Source organism: Hylobates moloch, unplaced genomic scaffold (assembly GCF_009828535.3).
Source record: "Hylobates moloch isolate HMO894 unplaced genomic scaffold, HMol_V3 SCAFFOLD_3, whole genome shotgun sequence".
Taxonomy (NCBI): Eukaryota; Metazoa; Chordata; class Mammalia; order Primates; family Hylobatidae; genus Hylobates; species Hylobates moloch.
Genome location: NW_026652278.1, coordinates 38,710,293 through 38,725,011, shown reverse-complemented (window position 1 = coordinate 38,725,011; position 14,719 = coordinate 38,710,293). Strand labels below are relative to the sequence as shown.

Below are 14,719 nucleotides of genomic sequence, written 5' to 3'. Positions count from 1 at the left end.
TCCTCTCCCATTGGTGGTCATAATGACATGATACCTGTTGTCATGATTCAGAATTGGACATAATGTGAACCCAGTTGAAAATTGATTGTCAGTGTTAGCTTAGCTCTCTGAGGTTCTCCTACCTTTGGAAGCTTGAGACCAATTTTTGTCTTGGTAGCTTTGTAGTGCCTTCTATCACATGGCTTCTGTATTTATCCAGACACTCCAGTTGCCATCTCAAACCTACTCTTTTCCAATCAAAACCAATATATATTATTAGTAAAATAAAAAATAATATAACTGAAAGTGTATTTTCAAGGGGAAAAAGCAATGAGACTTGGTAAGGTTGCAATTACTAATGTCATCTTTTGAAGAAGACAGAATTGATAATTTACTTAGAGATTATGGGGCTTACCCTAGTGGTTACTGATTTAGTACAAGAGAAAAGACTTCAATGCACTCTGTTTTCACAAACACAGGAGATAACCAGGAGACTTTCATTTCTGAAAATTAGGGTCTGAGGGTAATGGTAATGAAACTTACTTCTTCTCCTATAACTAACTAAATGAGAAATATACTGAAGAATCAGGCAGGAGTTGCCAGTCTCCCCAGTTCACTGCATCAGCTTTGGTGACCTCCTGGAGGGGAATGCTGTGTCTGATGAGCTTCTTCATTCATCTCCATGCAGGGCAGCTCATGCTATGCCTGATATCTTTTGAGCCCTGAGAAGCCAGAGCCCAAGGGGATTACCCATTGAATCCCTTCTTTGTGGAATAGCCCAGTACAGAAAAGTGCAGCACTGTGTGGCCAATTCTACCCTCTTTACAAATCAGATACATGTGTTCTTCTGCTACAGGTTGGATCCACTTATCTAGCTGGAGATAATAGTCTGAGACAGGAGTTGGCAAACTGTTCCTGTAATGGGCCAGATAGTAAATATTTTAGACTTTTCAGAACATGTGGTTTTTGTTGCAATTCTTGACATCTGCTATTGTAGCATGATAGCAGTCCTAAACAATCTGCAAATGAATGAGGATTGATATGTTCCAACTTTTATAGAAACAAATGTAAATTTCCTATAAAATGTTTGTTTCAAAAATATTGTTTCTTATTTGCATTTGTTCAATGTAAATACCTTTAGCTCACATACTATACAAAAACAGGTGGCAGGATGGACTTGTGCAGGGAGTACTTTTTATTGATGCCTAATATAAGACATCCCTGTCAAGTAGAATTTTCTGCAAAGATGTGCGATTGATTGGTGCTTTTATGTTGTATTTAAAGAATATTTGTCAGCACAAGATTCCAAAGTCTGGCTTTCAACTTTCCCAGAATTTTTTTGTTTTAGCTCTTCTATCTAGATAAATGACATATTTCAAATTAATTTTTATTTCATAATATGAAGTATTAGTGGTCATACTTCAATGTCTATAAATTTCTACTTATTCAAGTAACATTTGTTGAAATAAATCTGCTTTGGTATCTTAATAACATTTTAATATAGTACTTGTTTATAAATATTCAAGGGAATATTTTTAAAAAACAAAATTATAGACTATATGAAAATTTAGGTGTTAGAATTTTTCCTAACATTTTTATTATAAAATTTTTTAAAATAAATAACATTACATACACATATGTATATGTACATATGGCAGTGTGTATATATATCTACTTTGATATCTGTCCATCCATCTATTTACACCTCAATACTTCAGTGTGTATAGCACAATAATAATGGTTTTCTCCTACATAATAATAATAGCATTCATACTGTGGAGTTATTAATACAATAATATTATGTACTATATAGCTTTTATTTAAAATTTCCCAACTTTAAAAGAATATTTTAATAACTTTTTTCTTGCAATTCACTCTCCAGTCAAGAAATAAGCACATAGTTTCAGTATCCTGTTACTTTCATCTCCTGTAATCAAGAAGAGTCCATTTCCCCTGTTTCCTTTCAGTATGTTGATCTCTGTGAAGAGTTGAGGCCTTTAGTCATTTAAATTTTCCTGGGGCTCATTTTGTATAATTGTTTTCTAAATATTATATTCCAGTTATGACTTTGGCAAGAAAACTACATAGTATTTTGAATATTCTGCTGAATCACAGTGGTGAGGCAGGGGCACATAATGTCACATATGCCATTATTGGTTATGCTAAGATCCTCACCTAAAAAGTTGGAATCTGCCAGATCTTTCCATTGAAGGGGTTCTGCTTTTTATGTGTGAATGATGACAATCTATGGCATGGTACTTTAAGACAGAACACCCTGCTTCCCAAGTCACACATCCAATAGTTTTATCTTTCATTAATGATCCTCACCTGACCTGATGATCTTGACCTGAATGGTTACAAATAGGTGATTTTTCTAATTTCATCATTCCTTCTGTATTTTTAAGCTAGGATCAATCTGTAATGAATATTTCTCCCATATCTTTAAATGAAGACAAACAAACTGCATGGCAATGACAAGAACTCAATAGTTTTATCCTTGCCACTATACTTGTTACCAACCCGGAAGATGTCATTTGAAATTCAATCATATGTTTATTCACAAATGCCCTGTGAACAGATGCTGTGGCCATTTCCCGTGTCAACAGAGACTTCAACTTTTAGTCATACTCTACACAGAAGGTTGGTGAAAACTGAAGTGATGGAATAGAGCAGCAAGTGTGGACAGCCACTAGTGTCCAAGCTTGATGAAAAGGAGGACAGATTCAGAAGGTTGCACCCAAGTATCCAAGTACTCAGGACTTCAAATGTGATTGCAGGGCACTTTAGCAAGATTATTGTCATGGGCCTTAAGTTCATGACTCTTATTACTTGGTCTACCCATCTGGAAATGGTACTGCTCTTCTTTGGAACGGGATTTCCTCATCTGCACATCAAAAGATTTAACTACATGATTACCACTGTTTCTTCAACCTTCATGACTTCTTTACAGCTCAGTTCATCTATGTCTCTTGTTTCTAGGGCACAACCATATTAACTTCCCTCACTTCTGTGCTACATGACAACAAAGAATTTCCCAACCCAGAGATGTTTGACCCTCGTCACTTTCTGGATGAAGGTGGCAATTTTAAGAAAAGTAACTACTTCATGCCTTTCTCAGCAGGTAATATACACTTATTTCCGTTTGTGTTTCCGGGTACAAGATAACTTTTTTTATCAGTTGGAACTTACATGTGCCTTCTCTGCAGTGGTGCAATTACTCTTTGTACATGATCAAGAGCACTGTTCTGAATGCGTCTGTGCTCCCTGCTCATGATACACCCTAATTATTGGGCCAGATTAGTGGACTTTGGGGAGTTAATCCAATTCTTCCAAATTGAGAAAGCTGAAGTATAGGTTGGTTGAATTCTGCCTCTAGATACACCACTGAGGTACCCAAGAACTCCTGGAAGATAAAACTAATAACATTTTCCTCACTAGCCATGAGGAAGTTATCTCACTCCAGAACTTCACTGAGTGTTTTCCACATGGTGTCCCTCACCCCCTAGGCTGGACTTGTAGGATAAAATTATCCTCAAACACAAAATACGGTCTTAAAAGGCTTGCTTCTGAGTTTGGAAAGCAGAGTAAACAGATCATTGTAGTTCAGTAGGACTGAGGCTGTGATATAGAAAGAACAGGCTGTTGGGGGTCGGGAGGTAGATGGAAAAGCCGTCTGCTTCTTGTTCTCTTATACCCCAAAGTAAGGCATAAGTAACATTTTAATAGCAGTAAAGACATTTGAGCTACCTCAAAGGAGGCAGAGAGGATGAAAAGAAGAGAAGACAGGGCTATTAAAGGAGATAATGAGCCACAGGAGCAGGACTTTGGCTCTAAATAAAGGATATTAGAACCTTTGCCAAATAACCATGGATGGGAGGAGGGGGACATTGGGAATGTAGCATGATGCAGAGCACCATGCCGTTCCCCTAGTCATGGCCATGTATCTTGGATGTTGAATCTCCACACTTGAAATGTGTGTGCTGAGCATCTGGTGATAGAATCTCCTTCCTTTATTCTATGACCTTTAATGTCTGCTTTGTATCTGCCACTATAGATACCAAGACAATAAGAAAAGAAACCTTCCTTCAAGCATTCACATTTAGCACATGTAATAGTCCATTCTTACATTGCCTTAAAGAACTACCTGAGATTGGGTAATTTATGAAGAAAAGAGGTTTAATTCACTCACAGATCCACAGGCTGTACAGGAAGCATGGCTGGGAGACCTCAAGAAACTTGCAATCATGGTGGGAGGCAGAGCAGAAGCAAGCACATCTTTCCATGGCAGAGCAGGAGAGAGAGCAACGAGGAAAGGCTACATACCTTTAAACAACCAGATCTCATGAGAACTCACTCACTATCATGAGAACAGAAACGGGGAAATTATCCCCCATGATTCAATCACCTCTCACCAGGTATCTCCCCCAACATTGGGAATTACAATTTGACATGAGATTTGGGTAAGGACACAGAGCCCAACCATATCGCACACTAATAAATAAATAAATCAGTAATTATTATTCCAGGTGACCCATGCTGCCTGTTTCTTCTGCCATAACAAAATATCCAAGACTAGGCAACTGATAAATAATGGACATGTATTTCTCACAGTTCTGAAGGCTGGGAGTTCCAAGATCAAGGTGTCAGCAAGTTCAGTGTCTGATGTGGGCCTCTTCCTTACAGATAATGACCCCTCTGTATCCTTATATGGCAGAAGGGTAAAAAAGGCAAAAGGGGAGAAATGGCTCCCTTGCATCTCTTGATGTTATTATTTTAGCAGGGACAGAGCCCTCCTGACTTATTCACTTCCTAAAAGGAGCCAGCTCTTTAGTAATGTTGCATTGGGATTATGTGTCAACATACGAATTTGGGGGAGGCATATTCAGACCATAGCATATTTTTCAATGGAAGTATAAATATAATGTTGAGGAAATCCAGAGAAGGCAACATTTTCTTGCTCAAGGAGATGAGAAAGAGGATAAAAGAAAAAGGAGATAAAATTTGACCTATGTCCTGACTGTGGTAAGAGAAAAGTTCATTTTGTTCAGAAGGAGCAGCATGATATAAAATTTGAAACCTCATGGTGTGCTGGAGACCGATGATGAGTGGCTATGCCTAGAGTTGACAGTATCGGATTTGAAGAGTGTAAGGAGTGATGTGGATCATCAGACTGGAAACAGAATGAGAGGGTCCAGATCAATCCATTGGGACCTTATCCTATAGGACATACAGGGAAGCCGTTTAAAGTTTTAAAGTGAGAAGGTGACATGTTTAGACATATGCTATTGAAAGTACCTAGGGGAAGAAAATCTTTGGCTGCATATTGAGTCAGAAATACAAAGGGAAATACCGTCTGTTAGCCTGTTCCTCTAAGCCCTTCTCAGTTCAACCCACTGGACAAGAAATGTATGTTTCTTTTTTTTATTATTATTATACTTTAGGTTTTAGGGTACATGTGCACAATGTGCAGGTTTGTTACATATGTATCCATGTGCCATGTTGGTTTGCTGCACCCATTAACTCATCATTTAGCATTAGGTATATCTCCTAATGCTGTCCCTCCCCTCTCCCCCCACCCCACAACAGACCCCAGAGTGTGATGTTCCCCTTCCTGTGTCCATGAGTTCTCATTGTTCAATTCCCACTTGTGAGTGAGAACTTGCGGTGTTTGGTTTTTTGTCCTTGCGATAGTTTGCTGAGAATGATGTTTTCCAGTTTCATCCATGTCCCTACAAAGGACATGAACTCATCATTTTTTATGGCTGCATAGTATTCCATGGTGTATATGTGCCACATTTTCTTAATCCAGTCTATTGTTGTTGGACATTTGGGTTGGTTCCAAGTCTTTGCTATTGTGAATAGTGCTGCAATAAACATACGTGTGCATGTGTCTTTATAGCAGCATGATTTATAGTCCTTTGGGTATATACCCAGTAATGGGATGGCTGGGTCAAATGGTATTTCTAGTTCTAGATCCCTGAGGAATCGCCACACTGACTTCCACAATGGTTGAACAAGTGTACAGTCCCACGAACAGTATAAAAGTGTTCCTATTTCTCCACACCCTCTCCAGCGTCTGTTGTTTCCTGACTTTTTAATGATGGCCATTCTAACTGGTGTGAGATGGTATCTCACAGTGGTTTTGATTTGCATTTCTCTGATAGCCAGTGATGATGAACATTTTTTCATGTGTTTTTTGGCTGCATAAATGTCTTCTTTTGAGAAGTGTCTGTTCATGTCCTTCACCCACTTTTTGATGGGGTCGTTTGTTTTTTTCTTGCAAATTTGTTTGAGTTCATTGTAGATTCTGGATATTAGCCCTCTGTCAGATGAGTAGGTTGCAAAAATTTTCTCCCATTCTGTAGGTTGCCTGTTCACTCTGATGGTAGTTTCTTTTTCTGTGCAGAAGCTCTTTAGTTTAATTAGATCCTGTTTGTCAATTTTGGCTTTTGTTGCCATTGCTTTTGGTGTTTTAGACATGAAGTCCTAGCCCATGCCTATGTTCTGAATGGTATTGCCTAGGTTGTCTTGTAGGATTTTCATGGTCTTAGGTCTAACATTTAAGTCTTTAATCCATCTTGAATTAATTTTTGTATAAGGTGTAAGGAAGGGATCCAGTTTCAGCTTTCTACATATGGCTAGCCAGTTTTCCCAGCACCATTTATTAAATAGGGAATCCTTTCCCCATTTCTTGTTTTTGTCAGGTTTGTCAAAGATCAGATAGTTGTAGACATGCGGCATCATTTCTGAGGGCTCTGTTCTGTTTCATTGATCTATGTCTCTGTTGTGGTACCAGTACCATGCTGTTTTGGTTACTGTAGCCTCGTATTATAGTCCGAAGTCAGGTAGCGTGATGCCTCTAGCTTTGTTCTTTTGGCTTAGGATTGACTTGGTGATGCGGGCTCTTTTTTGGTTCCATATGAACTTTAAAGTAGTTTTTTCCAATTCTGTGAAGAAAGTCATTAGTAGCTTGATGGGGATGGCATTGAATCTATAAATTACCTTGGGCAGTGTGGCCACTTTCACGATATTGATTCTTTCAACCCATGAGCATGGAATGTTCTTCCATTTGTTTGTATCCTCTTTTATTTCATTGAGCAGTGCTTTGTAGTTCTCCTTGAAGAGGTCCTTCACATCCCTTGTAACTTGGATTCCTAGGTATTTTATTCCCTTTGAAGCAATTATGAATGGGAGTTCACTCATGATTTGGCCCTCTGTTTGTCTCTGCTTGGTGTACAAGAATGCTTGTGATTTTTGTACATCGATTTTGTACCCTGAGACTTTGCTGAAGTTGCTAATCAACTTAAGGAGATTTTGGGCTGAGACGAAGGGGTTATCTAGATATACAATCATGTCATCTGCAAACAGGGACAATTTGACTTCCTCTTTTCCTAATTAAACACCCTTTATTTCCTTCTCCTGCCTGATTGCTCTGGCCAGAACTTCCAGCACTATGTTGAATAGGAGTGGTGAGAGAGGGCATCCCTGTCTTGTGCCAGTTTTCAAAGGGAATGCTTCCAGTTTTTGCCCATTCAGTATGATATCAGCTGTGGGTTTGTCATAGATAGCTCTTATTATTTTGAGATACGTCCCATCAATACCTAATTTATTCAGAGTTTTTAGCATGAAGGGTTACTGAATTTTGTCAAAGGCCTTTTCTGCATCTTTGGAGATAATCATGTGGTTTTTGTCTTTGGTTCTGTTTATATGCTGGATTACATTTATTGATTTGCGTATGTTGAACCAGCCTTGCATCCCAGGGATGAAGCCCACTTGATCATGATGGATAAGCTTTTTGATGTGCTGCTGGATTTGGTTTGCCAGTATTTTATTGAGGATTTTTGCATCAATGTTCATCAAGGATACTGGTCTGAAATTCTCTTTTTTGGTTGTGTCTCTGCCTGGCTTTGGTATCAGGATGATGCTGGCTTCATAAAATGTGTTAGGGAGGATTCCCTCTTTTTCTATCAATTGGAATAGTTTCAGAAGGAATGGTACCAGTTCCTCCTTGTACCTCTGGTACAATTCGGCTGTGAATCCATCAGGTCCTGGACTCCTTTTGGTTGGTAAGCTATTGATTATTGCCACAATTTCAGAGCCTGTTGTTGGTCTATTCAGAGATTCAACTTCTTCCTGGTTTAGTCTTGGGAGGGTGTATTTGTTGAGGAATTTATCCATTTCTTCTAGATTTTCTAGTTTATTTGCATAGAGATCTTTGTAGTATTCTCTGATGGTAGATTGTATTTCTGTGGGATCGTTGGTGATGTCCCCTTTTTCATTTTTTATTGCATCTATTTGATTCTTCTCTCTTTTCTTCTTTATTAGTCTTGCTAGCGGTCGATCAATTTTGTTGATCTTTTCAAAAAACCAGCTCCTGGATTCATTAATATTTTTGAAGGGTTTTATGTGTCTCTATTTCTTTCAGTTCTGCTCTGATTTTAGTTATTTCTTGCCTTCTGCTAGCTTTTGAATGTGTTTGCTCTTGCTTTTCTAGTTCTTTTAATTGTGATGTTAGGGTGTCAATTTTGGATCTTTCCTGCTTTCTCTTGTGGGAATTTAGTGCTATAAATTTCCCTCTACACACTGCTTTGAATGTGTCCCAGAGATTCTGATATGTTGTGTCTTTGTTCTCGTTGGTTTCAAAGAACATCTTTATTTCTGCCTTCATTTCATTATGTACCCCGTAGTCATTCAGGAGCAGGTTGTTCAATTTCCATGTAGTTGAGTGGTTTTGAGTGAGTTTCTTAATCCTGAGTTCTAGTCTGATTGCACTGTGGTCTGAGAGACAGTTTGTTATAATTTCTGTTCTTTCACGTTTGCTGAGGAGAGCTTTTCTTCCAACTATGTGGTCAATTTTGGAATAGGTGTGGTGTGGTGCTGACAAAAATGTATATTCTGTTGATTTGGGGTGGAGAGTTCTGTAGATGTCTATTAGGCCCACTTTGTGCAGAGCTGAGTTCAATTCCTGGATATCCTTGTGAACTTTCTGTCTCATTGATCTGTCTAATGTTGACAGTGGGGTGTTAAAATCTCCCATTATTATTGTGTGGGAGTTTAAGTCCCTTTGTAGGTCACTCAGGACTTGCTTTATGAATCTGAGTGCTCCTGTGTTGGGTGCATATATGTTTAGGATAGTTAGCTCTTCTTGTTGAATTGATCCCTTTACCATTATGTAATGGCCTTCTTTGTCTCTTTTGATCTTTGTTGGTTTAAAGTCTATTTTATCAGAGACTAGGATTGCAACCCCTGCCTTTTTTTGTTTTCCATTTGCTTGACAGATCTTCCTCCATCCCTTTATTCTGAGTCTATGTGTGTCTCTGCAGGTGAGATAGGTTTCCTGAATACAGCACCCTGATGGGTCCTGACTCCTTATCCAGTTTGCCAGTCTGTGTCTTTTAATTGGAGCATTTAGCCCATTTACATTTAACGTTAATATTGTTATGTGTGAATCTGATCCTGTCATTATGATGTTAGTTGGTTATTTTGCTCGTTAGTTGATGCAGTTTCTTTCTAGCCTCGATGGTCTTTACAATTTGGCATGTTTTTGCAGGGGCTGGTACCGGTTGTTCCTTCCCATGTTTAGTGCTTCCTTCAGGAGCTCTTTTAGGGCAGGCCTGGTGGTGACAAAATCACTCAGCGTTTGCTTGTCTGTAAAGTATTTTATTTCTCCTTCACTTATGAAGCTTAATTTGGCTGGATATGAATTTCTGGGTTGAAAATTCTTTTCTTTAAGAATGTTGAATATCAGCCCCCACTGTCTTCTGGCTTGTAGAGTTTCTGCCAAGAGATCAGCTGTTAGTCTGATGGGCTTCCCTTTGTGGGTAACCCAACCTTTCTCTCTGGCTGCCCTTCACATTTTTTCCTTCATTTCCACTTTGGTGAATCTGACAATTATGTGTCTTGGAGTTGCTCTTCTCGAGGAATATCTTTGTGGCATTCTCTGTATTTCCTGAATCTGAATGTTGGCCTGCCTTCTAGATTGGGGAAGTTCTCCTGGATAATATCTTGCAGAGTGTTTTCCAACTTGGTTCCATTCTCCCCATCATTTTCAGGTACACCAATTAGATGTAGGTTTGGTCTTTTCACATAGTCCCAAATTTCTTGGATGCTTTGTTCATTTGTTTTTATTCTTTTTTCTCTAAACTTCCCTTCTCACTTCATTTCATTCATTTCATCTTCCATCAGCCATACTCTTTCTTCCAGTTGATCTCATCGGCTACCGAGGCTTCTGCAATCTTGGCGTAGTTCTCAATACTTGGCTTTCAGCTCCATCAGCTCCTTTAAGCCCTTCTCTCCATTGGTTATTCTAGTTATCCATTCGTCTAATTTTTTTTCAAAGTTTTTAACTTCTTTGCTATTGTTTTGAATTTCCTCCCATAGCTCAGAGTAGTTTGATCGTCTGAAGCCTTCTTCACGCAACTCGTCAAAGTCATTCTCCGTCCAGCTTTGTTCCATTGCTGGTGAGGAACTGCGTTCCTTTGGAGGAGGAGAGGTGCTCTGCTTTTTAGAGTTTCCAGTTTTTCTGCTCTGTTTTTTCCCCATCTTTGTGGTTTTATCTACTTTTGGTCTTTGATGATGGTGATGTACAGATGGGTTTTTGGTGTGGATGTCCTTTCTGTTTGTTAGTTTTCCTTCTACCAGACAGGACCCTCAGCTGCAGGTCTGTTGGAGTTTGCTAGAGGTCCACTCCAGACCCCGTTTGGCTGGGTGTCAGCAGCAGTGGCTGCAGACCAGCAGATTTTCATGAGACCACAAATTCAGCTGTCTGATAGTTCCTCTGGAAGTTTTGTCTCAGAGGAGTACCCGGCCGAGTGAGGTGTCAGTCTGTCCCTACTGGGGGGTGCCTCCCAGTTAGGCTGCTCAGGGGTCAGGGACCCACTTTAGGAGGCAGTCTGTCCGTTCTCAGATCTCCAGCTGCATGCTGGGAGAACCACTACTCTCTTCAAAGCTGTCAGTCAGAGAGGGACATTTAAGTCTGCAGAGGTGCCTGCTGAATTTTTGTTTGTCTTTGCCCACCCACAGAGGTAGAGCCTATGGAGGCAGACAGGCCACCTTGAGCTGTGGTGGGCTCCCCCCAGTTCGAGCTTCCTGGCTGCTTTGTTTACCTAAGCAAACCTGGGCAATGGTGGGCGCCCCTCCCCCAGCCTCGCTGCCACCTTGCAGTTTGATCTCAGACTGCTGTGCTAGCAATCAGTGAGACTCTGTGGGCATAGGACCCTCCAAGCCAGGTGTGGGACACAATCTCCTGGTGTGTCATTTTCCAGGCCCATTGGAAAAGCGCAGTATTAGGGTGGGACTGACCCGATTTTCCAGGTGCTGTCTGTTACCCATTTCTTTGACTAGGAAAGGGAACTCCCTGACCCCTTGCGCTTCCTGAGTGAGGCAATGCCTCGCCCTGCTTTAGCTTGTGCATGGGGCACTGTACCAACTGTGCTGCACCCACTGTTTGGTACTCCCTAGTGAGATGAAACCAGTACCTCAAACAGAAATGCAGAAATCACCCGTATTCTGTGTCGCTCAGGCTGGGAGCTGTAGACCAGAGCTGTTCCTATTTGGTGATCTTGGCTCCACCCCCCAAGAAATGTATGTTTCTAAAGAAAGATTGGTGAAGACATTTAAAGTCTTTAGAAAGATTTTAATAAAGTGCTTGGCATGTAGCTGGTATTCAACAAATATTTGTTGAGTACAGGGTGCCTGTTAAGATCTGATATTAGGTGAAGACTAAGTCCATTCATTTTTCAGTTGCCTCTCCATCCATCTACTCATCCATTTATCCATCCACTCATCCACCAATTCTTTCACGCATGCACCCATCCACCCATCTATCTCCTCATCCCTCCTATGATTCACTGAACAGTTATTGCATATTCTGTTTGTGCCAGTTACAGAGACAGTGTTTGTCACTGTCACAGTTACACATGAGGAGTAACTGCTCCCTGTGTTTGCTATTTTCAGGAAAACGGATTTGTTTGGGAGAAGCCCTGGCCCGCATGGAGCTGTTTTTATTCCTGACCTCCATTTTACAGAACTTTAACCTGAAATCTCTGGTTGACCCAAAGAACCTTGACACCACTCCTGTTGTCAATGGATTTGCCTCTGTGCCACCCTTCTACCAGCTGTGCTTCATTCCTGTCTGAAGAAGAGCTGATGGCCTGGCTGCTGCTGTGCAGTCCCTGCAGCTCTCTTTCCTCTGGGGCGTTATCCATCTTTCACTATCTGTAATGCCTTTTCTCACCTGTCATCTCACATTTTCCCTTTCCTGAGGATCTGGTGAACATTCAACCTCCATTACAGAGAGTTTCCTATGTTTCACTGTGCAAATATATCTGCTATTCTCCATACTCTGTAACAGTTGCATTGGCTGTCACATAATGTTCATACTTATCTAATGTTCAGTCATTAATATGTTATTATTAAATAGAGAAATATGATTTGTGTATTATAATTCAAAGGCATTTCTTCTCTGCATGTTCTAAATAAAAAGCATTATTATTTGCTGAGTCAGTTTATTAGACCTTCCTACTTTTATGCATAATGTAGGTCAGAAATTAAAGAAAATAGAGTTCCAGGAGGCCATGCTGGTTCTCAAAATGATAAGGACAGAAAGGACAAAGGGGAAGAGGGTAAGGAAGCTATTTTGGTTGAGTGTTAGAGTTACTTGAGGATTGGATTTGAAAGTGAGAAACTGTGTCCAGGGGCAGCTCTAACCTGTAGGGAAATATTCAGAGGATCAGTCAAAGGGAGGAATGGACATTAAATGTTAGAATTCTTATATTCACCTCGGTGTTCTTTTTTTTTTTTTTTTGAGACAAAGTCTTGCTCTGTCACCCAGGCTGGAGTGCAGTGGTGTGATCTCGGCTCTCTGTAACCTCTGCCTCTCAGGTTCAACTGATTCTCCTGCTTCAGCCTCCTGAGTAGCTGGGATTACAGATGCATACCATCACACCTGGCTAACTTTTTGTAGTTTTAGTACAGGTGGGTTTTCACCATGTTAGCCAGGATGGTCTCAATCTCCTGACCTTGTGATCTGCCCGCCTCGGCCTCCCAAAGTGCTGGGATTACAGGTATGAGCCACTGCACCTGGCCTGGTGTTACTTTAAAGGGTCATTACTTTATCTCTAAATAAAGAATCAGATTACTTTTATTACTTCATGTTTCCAACTTAGAACGATGTAATGAAGTATAAATACATGCTTTCATATCGCTGCTCATGTGTTCTGTCATGCTTCTCTCTTCAAACATAAACAAAATTTCTTTTTCAGTATTTTTTTAGTTTTTTTTTTTTTTGAGATGGAGTCTCGCTTTTGTTGCCCAGGCTGGAGTACCATGGCATGATCTTGGCTCACTGCAATCTCCACCTCCAGGGTACAAGTGATTCTCCTGCTTCAGCCTCCCAAGCAGCTGGGACTACAGGTGCCCACCCCCACACCAGGATAATTTTTGTATTTTTAGTAGAGACAGGGTTTCACCATGTTGGCCAGACTAGTCTTGAACTCCTGACCTCAAGTGATCCACCCACCTCAGGCTCCCAAAGTGCTGGGATTACAGGCGTGAGCCACAATGCTTGGCTGGACACAATTTCTAAGAAGAATTACAAGGATTTAATCTTTCTCAGCTTCTCCTATATTATTTTGCTTTTAACATAAGTGGGATGATAATTTTATGCTATAGTCCTAATATAATTAGCCTCATGTCATCTCCAAAGCATAGACAAGTAAGTAACTTATGTTAAATTATATTCACCACTCTTCCTGTCTTCTACTTGAAATGTAAGAAATAAGAAGTAACAGAGGGTGGAGCCAAAATGGCCGAATAAGAACAGCTCCGGTCTACAGCTCCCAGCATGAGTGACACAGAAGATGGGTGATTTCTGCATTTCCATTTGAGGTACCGGGTTCATCTAACTAGGGAGTGCCAAACAGTGGGTACAGGACAGTCGGTGCAGCACACTGTGCATGAGCCAAAGCAGGGTGAAGCATTGCCTCACTCGGGAAGTGCAAGGGGTCAGGGAGTTCCCTTTCCCAGTAAAAGAAAGGGGTAACAGACGGCACCTGGAAAATCGGGTCAGTCCCACCCTAATACTGCGCATTCCACCCAAAGTTGAAATAAAGGAAAAAATGTTAAGGGCAGCCAGAGAGAAAGGTTGGGTTACCCACAAAGGGAAGCCCATCAGACCAACAGCTGATCTCTCAGCAGAAACTCTACAAGCCAGAAGAGAGTGGGGACCAATATTCAACATTCTTAAAGAAAAGAATTTTCAACCCAGAAAGTCATATCCAGCCAAACTAAGCTTCATAAGTGAAGGAGAAATAAAATACTTTACAGACAAGCAAATGCTGAGAGATTTTGTCACCACCAGGCCTGCCCTAAAAGAGCTCCTGAAGAAGCACTAAACATGGAAATGAACAACTTGTACCAGCCCCTGCAAAAATATGCCAAATTGTAAAGACCATCGAGGCTAGGAAGAAACTGCATCAACTAAAGGGGAAAATAAGCAACTAACATCATAATGACAGGAACAAATTCATACATAACACTATTAACTTTAAATGTGAATGGGCTAAATGTTCCAATTAAAAGACATAGACTGGCAAATTGGATAAGGAGTCAAGACCCATCAGTGTGCTGTATTCAGGAAGCCCATCTCACATGCAGAAACACAAATAGACTCAAAATAAATGGAAGGAGGAAGATCTATCAAGCAAATGGAAAACAAAAAAAGGCAGGGGTTGCAATCCTA

The 14,719-nt window shown here is 40.4% G+C and overlaps 1 protein-coding gene across 3 annotated transcripts in view; it reads left to right on the top strand.

Annotated features, from left to right (window-relative positions):
• LOC116457268 (cytochrome P450 2C9) overlaps positions 1-13,185 on the top strand; it is a 49,094-nt gene extending 35,909 nt beyond the window's left edge. For 2 of the 3 annotated variants that reach the window (XM_058435770.1, XM_058435771.1), the window contains exons 7-8: positions 2,959-3,100; positions 11,935-12,116. In XM_058435770.1, the coding sequence (XP_058291753.1) occupies positions 2,959-3,100; positions 11,935-12,116 (324 nt within the window). Of the gene's footprint in view, positions 1-2,958; positions 3,101-11,934 lie in introns of all 3 variants that reach the window. The other variant, XM_032136331.2, reaches the window with a different exon arrangement.
• Positions 13,186-14,719: the final 1,534 nt, after the last annotated feature.